General features: G+C 41.0%; 3 protein-coding genes and 1 pseudogene across 7 annotated transcripts in view; 2 read left to right on the top strand and 2 right to left on the bottom strand.

Annotated features, from left to right (window-relative positions):
* The window catches only part of LOC120421017 (protein slit), a 336,997-nt gene extending 329,862 nt beyond the window's left edge, over positions 1 to 7,135 (top strand). For 3 of the 5 annotated variants that reach the window (XM_039584159.2, XM_039584142.2, XM_039584173.2), the window contains 4 exons: positions 1,349 to 2,867; positions 2,927 to 3,101; positions 3,361 to 3,503; positions 3,575 to 7,135. In XM_039584159.2, coding sequence (XP_039440093.1) covers positions 1,349 to 2,867; positions 2,927 to 3,101; positions 3,361 to 3,503; positions 3,575 to 3,661 — 1,924 coding nt within the window. In that variant the 3' untranslated portion in view covers positions 3,662 to 7,135. The remainder of the gene's footprint in view (positions 1 to 1,348; positions 2,868 to 2,926; positions 3,102 to 3,360; positions 3,504 to 3,574) is intronic. The other 2 variants (XM_039584168.2, XM_039584150.2) reach the window with 1 other exon arrangement.
* Positions 7,136 to 8,238: 1,103 nt separating this feature from the next.
* On the top strand, positions 8,239 to 9,863 carry LOC120421086 (uncharacterized). Its single transcript, XM_039584232.2, has 3 exons — positions 8,239 to 8,409; positions 8,662 to 8,721; positions 9,176 to 9,863. The coding sequence occupies exons 1-3, from the start codon at positions 8,324 to 8,326 to the stop codon at positions 9,861 to 9,863; spliced, it is 834 nt and encodes a 277-aa protein (XP_039440166.1). The 5' UTR covers positions 8,239 to 8,323.
* Positions 9,864 to 9,894: 31 nt separating this feature from the next.
* Positions 9,895 to 11,284, bottom strand: LOC120421056 (beta-1,3-glucan-binding protein-like; annotated as a pseudogene).
* Positions 11,285 to 11,389: 105 nt separating this feature from the next.
* Positions 11,390 to 18,008, bottom strand: LOC120421102 (beta-1,3-glucan-binding protein-like). Its single transcript, XM_039584252.2, has 4 exons — positions 17,569 to 18,008; positions 17,434 to 17,508; positions 12,330 to 12,424; positions 11,390 to 12,269 (listed from the first exon to the last, which is right to left on the bottom strand). The coding sequence occupies exons 1-4, from the start codon at positions 17,857 to 17,859 to the stop codon at positions 11,477 to 11,479; spliced, it is 1,254 nt and encodes a 417-aa protein (XP_039440186.1). The 5' UTR covers positions 17,860 to 18,008; the 3' UTR covers positions 11,390 to 11,476.
* Positions 18,009 to 18,050: the final 42 nt, after the last annotated feature.

The following is an 18,050-nucleotide window of genomic DNA, read 5'->3' as shown; positions in this document are numbered from 1 at the left end:
TTTAAGAATTTTAAGAATTTTAAGAATTTTAAGAATTTTAAGAATTTTAAGAATTTTAAGAATTTTAAGAATTTTAGGAATTTTAAGAATTTTAAGAATTTTAAGAATTTTAAGAATTTTAAGAATTTTAAGAATTTTAAGAATTTTAAGAATTTTAAGAATTTTAAGAATTTTAAGAATTTTAAGAATTTTAAGAATTTTAAGAATTTTAAGAATTTTAAGAATTTTAAGAATTTTAAGAATTTTAAGAATTTTAAGAATTTTAAGAATTTTAAGAATTTTAAGAATTTTAAGAATTTTAAGAAATTTAAGAATTTTTAGATTTTTTAGAATTTTAAGAATTTTAAGAATTTTAAGAATTTAAAGAATTTTAAGAATTTTAAGAATTTTAAGAATTTTAAGAATTTTAAGAATTTTAAGAATTTTAAGAATTTTAAGAATTTTAAGAATTTTAAGAATTTTAAGAATTTTAAGAATTTTAAGAATTTTAAGAATTTTAAGAATTTTAAGAATTTTAAGAATTTTAAGAATTTTAAGAATTTTAAGAATTTTAAGAAATTTAAGAATTTTAAGAATTTCAAGAATTTTTAGAATTTTTAGAATTTTAAGAATTTTAAGAATTTTAAGAATTTTAAGAATTTTAAAAATTTTAAGAATTTTAAGAATTTTAAGAATTTTAAGAATTTTAAGAATTTTAAGAATTTTAAGAATTTTAAGAATTTTAAGAATTTTTAGAATTTTTAGAATTTTTAGAATTTTTAGAATTTTTAGAATTTTTAGAATTTTAAGAATTTTAAGAATTTTAAGAATTTTAAGAATTTTAAGAATTTTAAGAATTTTAGGAATTTTAACAATTTTAAGAATTTTAAGAATTTTAAGAATTTTAGAAATTTTAAGAATTATAAGAATTTTAAGAATTTTAAGAATTTTAAGAATTTTAAGAATTTTAAGAATGTTAAGAATTTTAAGAATTTTAAGAATTTTAAGAATTTTAAGAATTTTAAGAATTTTAAGAATTTTAAGAATTTTAAGAATTTTAAGAATTTTAAGAATTTTAAGAATTTTAAGAATTTTAAGAATTTTAAGAATTTTAAGAATTTAAAGAATTTTAAGAAATTTTAAGAATGTTAAGAATTTTAAGAATGTTAAGAATTTAAAGTATTTAAAGAATTTAAAGAATTTTAAAAAGGTTAAGAATTTTAAGAATTTAAAAATTCTCGATTTCGGACTTGTCAAATTTAGTGTTGCTAGTTTTGTTGTTTTGATATCATCAAATAAACTGTATTTTTCAAATTGGCGATTTCCTAGTCAAAATGATCATATCTAAATGTCTCTCCTCTTCCAATAGCGCCCTCGGCAGCAACCCGCTGTACTGCGACTGCTCGCTCAAGTGGCTCTCCGAGTGGGTCAAGCGGGACTACGTCGAGCCGGGAATCGCCCGTTGCGCGGAGCCGGACGCGATGAAGGACAAGCTGGTTCTTTCGACACCGGCCGCGCAGTTTGTGTGCAAGGGCAAGGTCAGCAACGAAATCCTATCCAAGTGTGACGCGTGCTACACCTTCCCGTGCAAGAACAACGCCGTGTGCAAGGCCCTGCCGGAGCGCCAGTACGAGTGCCAGTGTCCGCCCGGGTACCACGGAGCGCACTGCGAGTTCATGATCGATGCTTGTTACGGCAATCCGTGCAGGAATAACGGCACGTGTACGGTGATGGAGGAGGGACGGTTCAGCTGTCAGTGTATGTCCGGGTATTCGGGGGCTAGGTGTGAGATCAACATCGATGACTGTACTGGGCACAAGTGTTTGAACAATGCTACCTGCGTTGATGGGGTGAACTCGTACAGCTGTGGATGTCTGCCGGGTTACACGGGTCCGTACTGTGAGTCTAAGATTGAGTTCTGTGGACCGGACTTTAACCCGTGTCAGAATGGAGCGAAGTGCGTGGACCATTCGACGCACTACAGCTGCGAGTGTGTTCCGGGCTATCGAGGCGTCAATTGTACGGATAACATTGACGATTGCGTGAATCACATGTGCCAGAACGGTGGAACGTGCCTCGACGGCATCAACGACTACGTGTGCAAGTGTCCGTCGGAGTTTACGGGTAAATTCTGCGAAGGAACTCCGATGGTCGCAATGTTGTACCCTCAGACGTCTCCGTGCCAGCAGCACGAGTGCAAGTTTGGAGTTTGCTTCCAGCCGAATCCTTCCAGCGCGGACTATATCTGCAAATGCGCTCCGGGCTATTCCGGCAAGCGCTGTGAATACCTTACAAGTTTAACGTTCCTGCACAACAACTCCTTCGTCGAGTTGGAACCGCTGCGAACAAAGCCGGAAGCGAACGTGACCATTGTCTTCAGCAGCACGCAACAGAACGGAGTCCTAATGTACGACGGAAACAACGAACATTTGGCCGTTGAACTGTTCAACGGCCGCATCCGGGTCAGCTACGACGTCGGCAACTATCCGGTCTCAACCATGTACAGCTTCGAGATGGTCGCCGATGGGAAGTACCACATGGTAGAGCTGCTCGCGATCAAGAAGAACTTTACGCTGCGCGTCGATCGTGGCCTCGCCCGCTCGATCATCAACGAGGGCTCCAAGGACTTCCTGAAGCTGACGACGCCGCTGTACCTGGGTGGTCTGGCGCCCGAACCGGGCCAGCAGGCGTACAAGCTGTGGCATCTGCGCAACCTGACCAGCTTCAAGGGCTGCATGAAGGAGGTGTGGATCAACCACAAGCAGGTGGACTTCCTGAACGCGGCCCGCCAGCAGAAGGTGACACCCGGCTGCGCCCTGCTGGACGCCGAAAGCGAGGGCGAGGTCGAGGATGACTTTATGCAGGAGACGCCGATGATACTGAGAGAGGTGGGTGATTAGTCGATTTGACGGTTGGGCTGTAATTCTGAACTTCTTTTTATTCACAGGTCGACCCGTGCGAGAACCACCAGTGCAAGCGCGGTGGCAAGTGCATACCGAACGGCAAGGGTGGCTACTCGTGCAAGTGTAAGAACGGTGCCAAGGGCAAATTCTGCGACCAAGGTGAGGGCTCGGTCTCGGTGGTCGTCGACGAGGACCTCCCCTTCAAAGCTCCCTCTTCCGGTATAGCAAAATTTTTCTCGGATTTTTTTCTCTATTTTGGCTGGTAGTTTTGGTGGGAAGGGACATTCTTGCGGTTTGTTGATCTGCGCTTGAACGTTTCTTCCGGTTGCATGGATTGGTAACTCGAACTCGAATCGAAAGCTCCGACAGAACGGAAGAGTTGAACTTTTTGCATGCTAGTAGATTAGATTTTCCTTAAACTGGCTTTTTTCTAGCGTGATGTGTGATCGTCAACTAATCGTGGCTTCTTGTTGTTTAGGGTCCTCGACTTGTCGCAAGGAGCAAGTGCGAGAGTACTACACGGAGAATGAGTGTCGATCGCGGCAACCGCTCAAGTACGCCAAGTGCGTGGGCGGTTGCGGGAACCAGTGTTGCGCGGCCAAGATCGTACGGAGGAGAAAAGTGAGTTTAATTTTGGGTGAGCGTTGATGTGTTGTCGAGTATTCTAATCGGGGGTTCTTTCATCCAACCAGGTACGCATGGTGTGCAGCAACAATACCAAATACATCAAGCACCTCGATATCGTGCGCAAATGCCAATGTACAAAGAAATGCTACTGACTGCAAGACGCGACTACCCAAACAACATCAACAACAGCAACACCATTAGCAGCAGTGCAAGTAGCAGGATTCGATAGCGTAGGATTAGGTTCATCTAGGTTAAGTGTAATTAGCGATAGGTTAGGGCGAGGGGAAAATGCCAGCGAAGAGCGGAGGAGTGATGATAATACGTGGGTCAATTTCGAGACCGACTTTGACGAGGACGAGATGATGCAGAATGATGATGCGGGAGCGGTCGCGGTTGCGACCGAGGAGCCGCTGGACGACTTCCAGAAGCTGATGAAACAGCTGGAACAGATGAAGGCAAAGCCGTTGTTTACGCAGGAGGAAGAGCAGGAGGTGAAGGAGGACGATCAGCTGTTTGACGACGATGATTACGAGGACGTCGACTCCTTAATTCGGAAGCAGAAGCAACAGCAACAGCGGGATGAGGAAAGCAAGCGGAAGCTTTTCGACGACGATGATGACGACTATTACGATGATTACAGCGATGAGGAGGTGGACAGTAAAAAGGATAAAGTGGAGGCAAAGTCGTCCACGGACAGTAAGAATGTGATGCAGGATTTCATCAAGGGAAAGACGGCGTCACATCGGTTCAAATCGCGCTTTGACGACTTTGCGGACGACGGCGATGAGTTGCTGTCGTCTGGCAATCGCAAGCTGCGCAAGAACGACTCGATCAAGGTGATCTCCACCCCGAACGGGAAGGTAGGAATTGTGTACAAAGTGGAACCGAAGGCGCCCGAAGACGACAAAGCGAAGAAGAGTAGCGAGAGTCAGAGCGGGACGCCCGAGGTTCAGCAGAAAATTACGCCGGTCATAACGGCCGACGGCAAGGTGGCTCTCCTGTACCGTGGTGCCTCGGATAACAGCGAAACCTTCCGAAACAAGTACGAGCCCATTACCAATAAGGACATTCTGACACAACTGATCGACAATAATAGCAACAACAAGAGTACTTTTAGTAGCAGTAGCGGTAACGCTAACAACAGTATTAAAAATATTACCACTTTGAATAGTATTTATAGTAGTAATTACGATAGTTATGATAGTTTTAATAGAAACAGCAACAATGTGATCATAGACCCGGCAACGGTCGAATCTGATTCGGTCGAAGGCTCAGTAAACCATAGACAGCTCGCGAACGGCGCAGAACCGCAAGCGACGCCATCCGCCGAGGTGGTGAACCCAAGTACTTTTACTACTACTGCCACTACAACTACTACCACTATTGTTGCTGCTACCAGCATCACAACCACAACAACGACAACGGCGTGGGAAGACACGCACCCGGACGAGAACGAAGGGCTTCTGCAGGAACGCGGTGGGGAGAACACCCTCCTCATCAATCGTCCCCTGTCGGAAGTGTTAGGCATTAAGAAAAACCTGTACCTAGATACTAGCGTCAAGATACCAAATATCGAAACTTCAACCCACAAAATGCGGATAACGAACAACAACAATCTGCTGTCCTCACTGCTGAACAGCATCAACGGTACCAGTGAAGCTGCCAACAACACCGGCAACGCCAACAACCGCATCATCAGCAACTACGTGAGCAAAAACTTCCGCAACAACGCCAACGTCGAGTACGAAGATCGCCTCTCCCTCGGTGACCGCGGTGGCTACAGCGTGAACGGGTTCAGTCGGTCTCGTTTCTACATCAACCGGCGAACCACGCCAGCACTCCCACCGCGAGTCATCAAGGAAGAAAGCGACGAAGAGTGGGCCACCAACGGGGACGACAACTCCGTACCGGAGGTGATCAACCTCGCCATCATCCCCGCGTTCGAGCACGAGATCGACGAAAAGTACATCCGAGCGCAGCACGGCGACGACCACCACCGGCGCCATCGGCATCACTACGCCAACGGGGGCCACCCGAAGACAGTGCACTGTGCGATGCAGGCCATGGTCTCGTGCGTCGTGCTCGGGACGTTCTTTGGCATCGCGGGTGCGTTCTTCCGGACGAGGGTGCTCGACCGCGTGCTGAATTGGTAAAATTTGTCTGGTATTCAATCGACGGCGAGATCGCGATTGAATACCAACCCTCACAACAACAGTGCCAGCTTAAACCTGGTGAGCTTAATCCTAACCACGTAAGATACAAACAGTGACTGTATGTGTTGAATGTCGTAGTTCACAGATGGAACTAGAGAGATTACGTGTGTCAAACAGACTGGACCCCCGTAGATATCATCATTCGTCGTCGCTGACGCATTTCCCCTTCGAACGTTGAATGTATAAATAACAAATAATACGAGAGTGTCTAACCAACAGTTTCCAGCCCCCCAAAACGACGACGAAACTTCTGCTTCTGTTATTTCATTGTCGAAATCGGAACGAGAAACAAAAGTGGTTATTTTACTGGGAACGCAATTGTTATATAGGTAGAATTAAACAAAAAAAAAACTAATTTATTGGAGCAAAGCGCAACCATACAAAAAATCGTCACTTATGTCAATAGTTGTAACATATTTTTGTAAATCTTACTTGCCACACAGAAAAACAAACACACAATTGGACGTTGCATTTGACAATTGTACACCGAATCCATAATCAGAAACGAACAAAACTATGATTAAAATGCTAATGGGAAAACAAACAAAAAGGGTAGTCGCGGAATCGTTATTTTTTGAAAACAAGTCAATGAGAGTAGAAATTGAACGAGCATTTATTTAACTGATAGAAAGTATGGATAGAAAACTGTTTTTTAAAACACGCAAGGTGAAATAGCAGAAACACAGGAACGTGTCGTTGCAAAAACAGCAAACATTTCGGTAACGCGTCGAAAGAACGAACAAACAAAAAACTGTAAATTTTGCCTTTTTAAACGAAGAACATTTGATAGAAACGAAAGATCATTCAAAGATTAATGCAAATGAAGAGAAGAAAAAACGAAGGTGAACTAAAATTATCATATAAATATTTTTTAAAAGCGCTGAAAGTACGAGCAAGCAAGCATATAAATTGGAACGTATATTTTATTAAACTGTGCGAAATTGTAGCTAAAGAAGGATCCTGTTAATTAGTTTTGGCAGAGAGTATTTATTATCACGATAATCCTGATTTTATTTCATACACACCTAAGAATCCCTATACTCAAATCTAAAAACAAGAAAAAACAACAGTGGTGTCTCCTAATGTAACCCGTAGACTATGTGACGAACGTTACACAAACAAGCATGGTAAACGAAGTTAGCAACTAAGCAAAACAAGGCAAACACTGTATCTTTTAATCGAATATACTCAGATGTATTTCTACCGACGTGCGAACACTCACACAAACACTCACACACACTATTCAACAAACTTCACTATTCTTGTATCCTTTATAAACCACATCGCTCATAATCATTTCCCTCCTCCTCCTAGCGCAAAACCAAACGCAAATCATAGAAACAAAAGTCAAGCATGGATCGAAAATAAACTACAGAACAACAACACCGAAAACAGTACGGTCTATCTGAAAGAGAAAGAAATAAATAAAAAAACAAAACAAACGAAGGCAGTTACTTTTTAAGTCGGTTTAGCAATCTTTTCTTTTGAGATTTCACCCACAACTTCTCGACTGCTATGAATGTTGCCATTTATAAACAAAAATATATTTCCTTTTGAATTTCACGATTGAGCTTTATGTTAACCTGTATTGTTACAAATGTATGAGATAACTGAATTTTTCTCTTTTAAATTATCAAAATAAAAAAAAAGCTGGATTTTATTTTATTTACTCATGTATTATAGGTACTAGCAGCTAAAATATACTGTCTTATACAGAAACTTTACTCAAGTGGTGATTGTTTACTAAATCCGAAATAATTCCATCATAATTTCAGCTACATGCACGGAAATCTTCATCCCTCCGTCTAACTTTTCCCCCTAATTTTTGAAATTCAAGCAAAATAATGTAAATATGCCTATGTTGAAGTGTAAACAAAGAGTCTATCCTGCTCTCGGCTTCGGCCTTATTGCTATGTTTTGCTAGAATTGTATATTTTTTATCAGTTCGAACCAAAACTGTAGTTTCCGAAAAAAAACCAATCAAATGTAGTACTATGTTTGGAAACTCATTAAAAACAACATCAAGTCTGATTACAAAATGACTATAAATAGGAGTGATGAATTGCTAACTGGTATGTTTAGGGACATATTGGACGAACAGGGACTTCCGAGACATTTATGCGTAGAAAAACAGAAATCGGTCGAAGGATTTCATAGCATTTTCTCAGTTGCACTTTTTCGTACATGGGACAATTATGCGTAGAACGGCAGTTTAGTCTTCTGTGAACATCACGCTGGATTTTTTTTTTCATCTGATTTAAAGCTCAATTTACAAGCTGTATGGTAGCTGATAAAATAACAAGTTACATTTTTTCAGTTCACGATGTTTTTACGACTGCCCACAAAATTTAACACGTGCCACGTGCAAGCAGCTCTCTGATTCACATTGGCTAAACAAGTTGCATACAACATTAATTATTGCATGCAAGAATACTGCTGCCTAGATAAATTCGTTTCATGAAAGTGTTGTCACTAACACAAGTACCGCTTGTCCACGTGCGTGTAAACTGGTATAAACTTGTTTTGCTAACATTGATTAACATTTTTTGTTATTGTTAAACAGCATTAATTTCTCGCTCCGATTTGTAGTTAATAATAAAAATGAGTGCAAAAAGTAAATCGTTCAAGAACCCCAAAGCGTCAAAAACAATTCGGAACGTTCTGGTTCAGCCGTTCAAGACAAAATGGTAAGTCTCTTCAATGTCGGTTAAATTTTGTTTTTAAGGATAAATTTGGGAAGCACAAATTAGCTTTGAACTTTCATTAACTTATGATAATGTTGTAGTTCAACTGAAGATTGTTATTTAGGTATATATAAGATTTATGAATAATACAAGACGAATGTATTAGGATACAAGACGAATGATATATAGGAATGAATATAAATGTAACTTTTAATATTGATAGTTCGATTGATTGTAAAAACCTTCTATTTTCAGGCCTCTTGTCAATGAAAACGATGCTAAACGTGTTACCAAATTCCTGGAAGAAGTACCTCGGTAAGATAACAAATGGTTGTTTTAGGAAACATTAAATTCTTGATTCAGAGTGCATCAGCAAAACAATCGGTTGTACATGTTGTTTGTAGAAGAACTTTACATATCGTCATGTAGGGTGAATCGGGACACATTGAGCGAATAGGAAAAAAACTGTTTCAACCAGGTTCTTGCATTATATTTTGATATTTTTGATTGATTCTGGTTAGAACAGATATATATCAACGAAATTAGTACATTGATTTTCAAATTGGATTTTTGATTTCTTTTTCTCTATTAAAACTTTTGTTCTAATTTGCCCCAGTTGACGGTTCTTCATTTCAATTTAATAATTATATGTAATATTTCTGAGCTCTTAATCTAGAACCATCATTGGCAGTCATTGTTCCAAGAGCGAATGACACCATCTACGACAATAAACTTATTCAAATCATCAACACGTTACATTGTCTTACAGAGACCACGTCGTGGTCGGTACAAACGCCGCTCTCGAGCTACTCCACACGGCGAAAGCGTGCGCCCTCTTCCTCACGTCCGACTTTCATCCCCATATCTTGGGCAAGCAAATCATCCGAATGGCCCGGCGCAACCTTTCAACGGTAAAAATTCTTGCCATTCCCGGTTTAAAATGGGACGACAACCTGCAGAAAATGATCGCCATCAGAAGCGGCGACCAGAGGGTGGACTCACTTTTGCAGGCGATGGAGGAAATTATCAAGGCGAATGACTTTGAGGATGACTTGTGCGCATCGACGGTTTCGATCAAGAAGGATGAGTTGAGGAAGCGGAAAGTTGCTACTAAAATGGGCCCTGAAGAGATTTCTAGGTTGTACCTCACCCGTTCGGAATCGAACCAACGTGCGTTTATTCCCAGAATTTCATGCTACGCGACTAAATCGAAGGTTGGCGACGCCAAGACTGATTGGGGCGAATTTATTTCTTTCAACAAATCAACTCCAGAATCTATGGAGTTTGAGAGTGAAGAGGAAGAGCTAGAACAGAAAGTGAACATTGCGGGCAAGCTGAACGCGAAGAGTAACGAAAGTCTAAGAAAGCAAAGTGGTCCTTACATTGGACTGACTGTGAACCGAATTCAAGGTAATCCAAACAGGAGGAAGAATCCCAAAATGAAGAAAATAAAATAAATTTCTTTTGAAGAATCAAATTGTTTGTTTATTATAAAGCCCAAACTCTCACGTAGTCAATCTGGAAGGCAGCGTCTTTGCCATCATTTATGTCAAGGTTCCACGTGGGCAGCCAATCGTCCCTTTTCTCCCAGAAACTAGTCATGGCAGGTCCAACTGGTGACTGGTTCGACCATGGTTTGGGTTTAGTATTCACTACCTTCTCATCTGGGAAGTAACCGTTAGTTCCACCAATGGCCAGATTCAAAATAATGAAGAATTCCTGATCAAACGGCGCCATCTTGGTTCCACTGACCCAAGGATTTCTCGTTCCGGGAGCTCGCTCGTCAAAGTTGCCTCTTTGCCAAAAGTTTCCATCCACTTGCAGGATGTGCTCACCGTCCACGCTGAACTTCATAAACTCCGGAGTCCACTCCAGCTGGTAGCGGTGAAAGTCTTTGTTGAATCCCTGTCCGGAAGCCGAATTTTTCGGAGCAGTTGAGGTGTCGTACGCGTTTGTCCAAGCGTTAGGTCCAAAGTGCAGCGTCGAAAGAACCTGTTCTACCCCCAGATGAGTCCCCTCTTCGTCACGATAGTCCACATTGCAGCGAGATCGATCTCGCCCGAAGCCGGCCACGTGCCGTACTGGTTAGTTTGGGGCATAAGCCACAGCGCTGGCCACATCCAATCCCCCGTTGGCAGCTTAGCTCGGATTTCCAGCTTTCCGTACTTGAAGTTGAACGAGTGCGCCGTCCGAATGCGGGCACTCTTCACAGGGTTGAGAATGCTTTCGGGGGTTCCGGTTCGGACGCACCCGTCCCACGCGGGATTCGTGCAACTGTAAAACATCATTAGTAGATTCTAATGCCAGCTCATCAGCGTTTAAAACTTACAAATTCCCCGGATCACCACCGTTGATGTCCAGCTTTCCAGTTTTAAGGTACTCCTCACCGCCAGGTTCAAGCCCAATGAACGTCGGCTTAAGATACAGCACACCATCCTCGACGAACGAGTTATCTCGATGGTTGAGATAGTATTGAAACTCCCAGTTCTGAAAACCAATCACGTGTCACAAATGAATTTTTCACCCATGAAAGATAACTCAACTCACCCCACCACCCCCGAGAGTGTGCTCGTGCTGCCACCTGTCCAGATCCAGGGTGTCAAAGTTGTCCTCGAAGAGCAGCTCTCCGGGACAGAACGCTTTCCGATCCACCAACGACCCGCTGGCCGTCGTGACCGAAGCCTGCCCACACTTCAACCCGTCATCCGGAGTGTCCCGCTGAGGAGCGGCGGCGGGACTTGCGTACGCGTCGATACACACGGCAATCAGAGCTACCGACAGGGCCACTATGATGGCCAAGTAGATTAGACTTTTGCGGTCTAGGAACCCCATGGTCAATACCGTACCGGGTGGGAGTCGAGGACCAATTGAATGCACAAGATTGAAGAAGAGTTCGAATGACTTTATTTTGCAAAGATTAGTATGTAATCTAGCCATAAAAGAAAACAGATTAGATGGTTTAGGATTTTCGAAGGTTCGAAAAATATCAAAAAAAAAAAGATTTTTTAGACTCGAAAAAGAATTTATTTATAATCGGCAGTTTTCTTATGACCACATGCTACACTAAAGTTTACAGCGCCCAAACCTTGACATAATCCACTTGCAGTGATGCCTCCTTGCTGTTGTTTTCGTTCAGCTTCCACGTCGGCAGCCAATCGGCCTTGGCCGACCAGAACTCTCTGATGGCCGTAGGGGATTGATTACTCCAGGGTTTCGGCTTACCACTGTTCATAGCAGGTGCATCCGGGAAGTATCCATTAGTTCCACCGGTCGCCAGATTCATGATGATGTAGAACTCCTCATCGAACGGAGCCATCTTTCCTCCGCTGACCCACGGGTTGGGCGTTCCCGGTGCACGTTCCTCAAAGTTTCCACGATTCCAGAAGTTTCCTTCCACCAACATCTGTTGCTCGTCATCGATGCTGAATTTCATGTACTCGGGTGTCCACTCCAGCTGATAGCGGTGGAAGTCCTTGTTGAAGCCCTCGCCAGCCGGGGAGTTCTTCGCTGTCGTTGCAGTTTCATAACCGTTCAACCACGTGGTGGGTCCAAAGTGCAAAGTTTGTCCAACGTGCTCCACACCCAGATGTTCTCCACCGGGGAAACGATACTCCAGATTACCACGCGACTCCATCAGGTCAATTTCACCAGACATGGGCCACGTGCCGTACTGGTTCATCTTGGGCATAAGCCAAAGCGCAGGCCACAGCCAATCTCCGGTGGGGTTTTTGGCACGGATTTCCAGCTTGCCATACTTGAAGTTGAACGAGTTGACCGTGCGAACACGAGCACTCTTGACGGGGTTCAGGTAATTCGTTGGCGATCCCGTGCGGAAACATCCGTACCACGCAGGATTGGTACAGCTGCAAGTTTACGGAAAATTATAAATCATTATTGAATTTTGAACTTTGAATAATACGTACTAGTCGTGGGGAGATCCACCGTTAATATCCAAAGTTCCACTGGTCAGGAAACTGTCGTCATCGCCTTCAACCAGCAGCGTAGGCCGTGTGATATTCTCAAGCTTGTAATAAAACACAATAATGCGGCTTTCAACGCACCGCTTTATTCGTCCATCTTCGTACACAGACTGAACTCACAGCGTTCACACGCTTATCTTCGTTTACCTAAACTGAACACTAATTTAGGCATAACACGGCTAATCTAGAATGCCACATCCTCCCCTTCGATAAATTATGAATGAATGATAACTTAAAAACTATCACTTGTATTGTAACTCTTAATTCTAGGTCCTCGATGAACTGTATCGTAGAAGTGATGTACACAGCGTTCGGTCCCTCCGGTAGTCATCATCAGTTCTTTGAATTCCAAATGATTGCTCCTTCTGTTCTTCCCTCTTCCTCTGCTACCGCTAAAAAGAAAAAAAAAGAAAACAAACGAGAAAAAACAGAGAAAAGCAAACCACAAACAAAAACATAATATTAACCGAACAGTGATCTAAATCAAATTCAGCAACTTATACCATAAAGTACTAAACTTATTTCATAATTTTCCTGCAATCTTCTGATACTGCTAACAATTGCAAATCCCTTGTCCCAGTTTGCCTGTATTTCCCTAATTCCTTTTGTTTACTTTGATCAGGCTTACCCACAAACAGTTTATTTTATATTCCTTCAAATTATACATTTATCATAGAGTTAAATGAACATAGTAATTTAATAACTTTTTCTAATGCTATCTTTGAAGACCCTTACAATAATAACCATCCTATATATAATCCTAATCATCATCTGAAATCGATTGCTTTATGGAGAGAAGGTAGCGCATCATCACGAGCTGAACTTTATCACGGCGCCTTGGAAGGCGACTTATGGTATGTTACCATTAGTTGAGTAAGAATTGAATTGAATCCGCGTTGTAAATGCCAGCACCCATACTCTTCAAGGGTTCTCTCCTTGTGGGAACTAGGAAACCATTTGCATTAAAAATAACAAAAAAACCAACGTTTGTATTTTCAACTTGACATATTCATCCAGGTACAAGTAGAATGATGTCCAAATTCCTACATTATACAAATTTCTAAAAACAAAAAAAAACAGGTCGTTCGCTCAACAGCATTAACTTGGCGTTCTCTATTGCGAGATTCCTACTCGAACTTGGTGTTCGAAGGTTTGATTGTTGAGGCAATTGCAAACCTCTTTTTACACCATAGCTTCCTTCCACCCCGGAATTCAAACTGACGACCTTTGGATTGTTAGTCCATTTGCTTAACAGCGACTCTACCGAGACAGGACAAATTGCTATTTATCTTCTACTATCTCCTGCTTCTACTCGACCAATAAAAAAAAACTCTTCTTTACTGCCATTCTTAATACACAACCAATACACAATAGAGCCAAACTCGGGTACCATGTCTCGCCTTTTCCGAAAATGTTGAAAACACGTGTAACCATCTCTCTATCATGTCAGCCATTTATTTTGCCTTACACGCTTACAGTAATTTATGAACACTTTTTTTTAACTTTAACACAAATAAAAAGGAACAAGACAAATTTTGTTTACGATGGATCAACTTTTCATTTCTAACCCTTTGTGGTCGTACAAAGGGTAATTGTAAAAAAAAAAACTTTACCGTTATAATACATTAAATCAGCAGTTAAAGCTTAACTTTAGAATCCAATTGTGAATGTGTCACAATCAAGATATATTTTGTTTTGTACAATCTATACCTCTCTGCAATATGGAACTATTTTATCCAATGAGTTTTGTTTACAAAGAAAATAGTTCATGTGCATGTTACATGTTTTTTTTTCCTCTGTTCTTCCATTTTTTTTTCGTAGGGTGATTTATATTATTTGTTAATCTTGATTTCAATCAAATCAGTGTCCTGATTTGTTATTAACATAAAATTTAACGACTAACTTGAAGAATCACTGAAACAAACTCGAACGATAAAACACAGCTGAACTGTACCGAAAAGCTCAAAATCTGACTACTCGTTAATGAATAATTTATTCTGATGCTTTGGTGATCTTATATAGCTTTCAGCTATACTATTCATTCATTTTTTTTTCTATGATTATTAATTTAAAACAACTTGTATATTATTCTGAACAACATTCTTCGGCAGCGTGTTTTGTGATTATCCTATAAAAGATTCATTAAACTTTTAAACAGTTGTTTGCTATGAATTAAATATGCCTCTATTTTATATAAACCTGTTCAAGATATTTGGCCATAAGTTTAACCAGACTCATCTTTCCATAACACTTTCTACTTCTGTTAACCTTTGGCTAAAGCCATCTCAATTCTTTTGGATTCCGCTGGCCATGGGCCCACCTTCTTTTTACAAACAAATTTTAATCTGAGTTGGTCATGGCCTAAACTCGACTCAATTGTCAGCAACTTTTTTTTCAAGCAGGTCATGGGCTAAACCCGGCTCAACTGTCAACAACTCTTTTTTTTAAGAAGGTCATGGGCTAAACCCGACTCCGCTTTGTAAACACACTTTAGTTTAAGTTGGTCATGGGCTAAACCCGGCTCAACTATCAGCAACTCTTTTTTTATGAAGGTCATGGGCTAAACCCGACTCCTCTTTTCAAACACAGTTTAGTTGGTCTTGGGCTAAGCCCGACTCAACACTTTTGGCTTTCGCTGGCCATGGGCTTAACCCACCTTCTTTTTCCAAACACGTTAGTTTAAGTTGGTCATGGGCTAAACCCGGCTCAACTATCAGCAACTCTTTTTTTTTCTTAGAAGGTCATGGGCTAAACCCGACTCCTCTTTTCAACCACACTTTAGTTTAAGTTGGCCTTGGGCTGAACCCGACTCAACTGTCAGCAACCCTTTTTTCCAAGCAGGTTACGGGCTGAATCCACTTTCTTTTTCAACTCTTTGTTTGCTAGTCATGAACCTAACCCGACTCAACTTTTTGAAACCAATTGCATTTTTTTTCGACCAAGACTTGCATTCTTAACTTTCAAAAATAATTTGATTATAGTTGGAAATGGGTCAAACTTGATCCAACTACCTGAAATTTAACATTGTTTTTTTTTCTCGTTTTTTTTCCATGCTTTGTCTGTGCTTTCTTGTGAAACTTCCTTACAGAATATAACCGAACTGTACTTCTAGCCCATTTATTGTTCTTATAGTTCTCCCATCGAATCTAATCGAATTTCATCGTAAAAATCTAAATCGGTAATTTATACATTACTTGGCCAGAACAGTTGGAACACTTTCATCCTTTATTCGAAGATAGAAAAACAAACTATTTTTAGATAAACCTGTAATCAAACAACTTGGCGCAATTATTTATGTGACCTTTTCATATTTATTAGTTAACATTGGCAGTAAAATAAAACTTCTCTTTTCAGGTTCCTTTTATCTAATTTTACTGACTTTTCCCCTTCATACTAACTTTCAATGAATCGTACCTATCAGCTGCTTCATTTTTTTCCATTTCTGAGAATGATTAAATAAAAAAAATCGAAGCATATCTATTTCTTATTAAAAATCTTGTTATGTATCTTTTTCCAATCCAATCGCTAAATGTTTTTTTTTTAATAACTCTCACACTCTCTCCATTTATCATTTTTAAAATGTGTAGATATAGAGCTTTAACCGAGGCTTTAACTTTAAATAATGCTTCGTAACCAATTAATTGACTTAATTGATTTCTGCCAAGACTGCTAAATATCCTTGATATCATAAATTTATTATTTATTTACTATTGTATCATTTACCATCAAAACTGGCGTCAAAAATTCATAAATACTAACGCTTAACTAGATAGTTCAAATTCCATTTTTTCCGTATAATTTTCGTATAGTCTCTTCCTTGACTCGGTTCTTCCTTGATCTGAAGTGCACACTAACAGGTTGCCCTATCTAATACAACAATAAATGACATATTACGTTTACACGACATAATTTAGAATTTTTCATCTTGACCGATAAATAATGTTAGAAATACAAAACATTTTTTTTTTATTATTGCTCATAAATATTGTGGATTTAGCTGATAGCTGGATTTTTAGCATTTTGTCACGGTCATTGGAAACGGTGGTGGAAAGGCCTAGGGATTCCCATTTGGCGTGTAAATGTTCAATTCACAGAAAATTTATGGATTAAAAACATTGGTCCCAAATCACTTCTCCAACATCAGTAATAATTGTTCGATTGCTCTTGCAAACCTTTAGTTCAGCTTAAAATGTATTATTTTTCTTGAAAAATAGTTTCTTTTTTTTCTCTAACAACATGAACACCACTAGGGCCTGCTCGATGCTGCCATCATGCGACCGCGCGTTTCGTTTGATTACCAACACAGCTGCAGCTGGATGGTGAGACGAAATGAGGGGGGAGAGGTTTTGACACTTTCCTTGCCCGTATCTGGCCCGCCGCCTATTTTGACGGCCGCCCCAACGACCCAATAAGAAACCGACCGCAAAACACTAAACCACAATAGAACAACTTCCACCTCAATTAAAGAAAAATCCCCTTTCACTCCTTAGCCTTAGCACCCTACTCACAGTTGTCTCTTTTACCCGTTCACCTCCTCAAGCGCCGACTCCTCAAACCTCCTTCACTGCTACCGAACAGAGCTCGACACGGCTCCCACCCGTTATAAACGCCTTCCTCCTCCGCAACCACTCATCCTTCCTCGCTGAATGGAATTCGACCGACGATGTCTCGTAAACGTCGGGCTCCTGTCGGACTCCAATCACGCACTGGGCCAACCCAAGAGCTCGTTCAACCAAGCCACCAACCAAACGAAAACAAAACATCACTCACGCGTGCAAATGTACAAATTTACTCCTTTATCACAAAAACACAACACTACAGATTGAATCACTACTCTTCTTCACAAAACAAGGGAAAAATCATCATGGCAGGATCGCCAATGTGATTTTCTCAAGCTTGTAATAAAACACAATAATGCGGCTTTCAACGCACCGCTTTATTCGTCCATCTTCGTACACAGACTGAACTCACAGCGTTCACACGCTTATCTTCGTTTACCTAAACTGAACACTAATTTAGGCATAACACGGCTAATCTAGAATGCCACAGGCCGGAGGTACAACACTCCATTCTCAATGTACGAGTTTTGACGGTTGTTCAAATAGTATTGGAATTCCCAGTTCTGCAACATCAATTACAAACATCAAACCTATTCTAAGCTCATTAACCACTCTTAACTTACACCACCTCCTCCAAGGGTGTGCTCGTGCTGCCACCTTTCCAAGTCCAACCGGTCAAAGTTGTCCTCGAAGATGAGATCACCCGAGCAGAATGCTTTCCGGTCCACCAACGATCCACTGGCGGTCGTAACCGAAGCCTTTTCGCACTTTAACTCTTCCGGCGTATCACGCTGTGGATCTCTTTTCTCGTCTTCTCCTCCGGCGTAAGCGTCAATACACACGGCAATCAGTGCCACCGAGAGGGCCACTATAATGGCCAAAAACACCAGACTCTTCCGATCCAGAAACCCCATGATCACTGTGCGCTAAGCCCGATGAGACGAGACAGCTATCGGAGCGTAAATCAAAGTCTGCTTTTATAGGCATTAATCGGTTATCTAGTGCAAAGCCGTCGGCTAATCTTATCTGAATGCGAGGGAGAAGCCGAATGTATTGCGATTCGAGAGGCATTTCGGAACCTTTTTCGGGTATCACTCAAAGTAAG

This window comes from Culex pipiens, chromosome 3 (genome assembly GCF_016801865.2).
Source record: "Culex pipiens pallens isolate TS chromosome 3, TS_CPP_V2, whole genome shotgun sequence".
In the NCBI taxonomy this organism is placed as follows: Eukaryota; Metazoa; Arthropoda; class Insecta; order Diptera; family Culicidae; genus Culex; species Culex pipiens.
The sequence above is the reverse complement of the archived record's forward strand: the minus strand, read 5'-3'. Positions and strand labels throughout refer to the sequence as shown.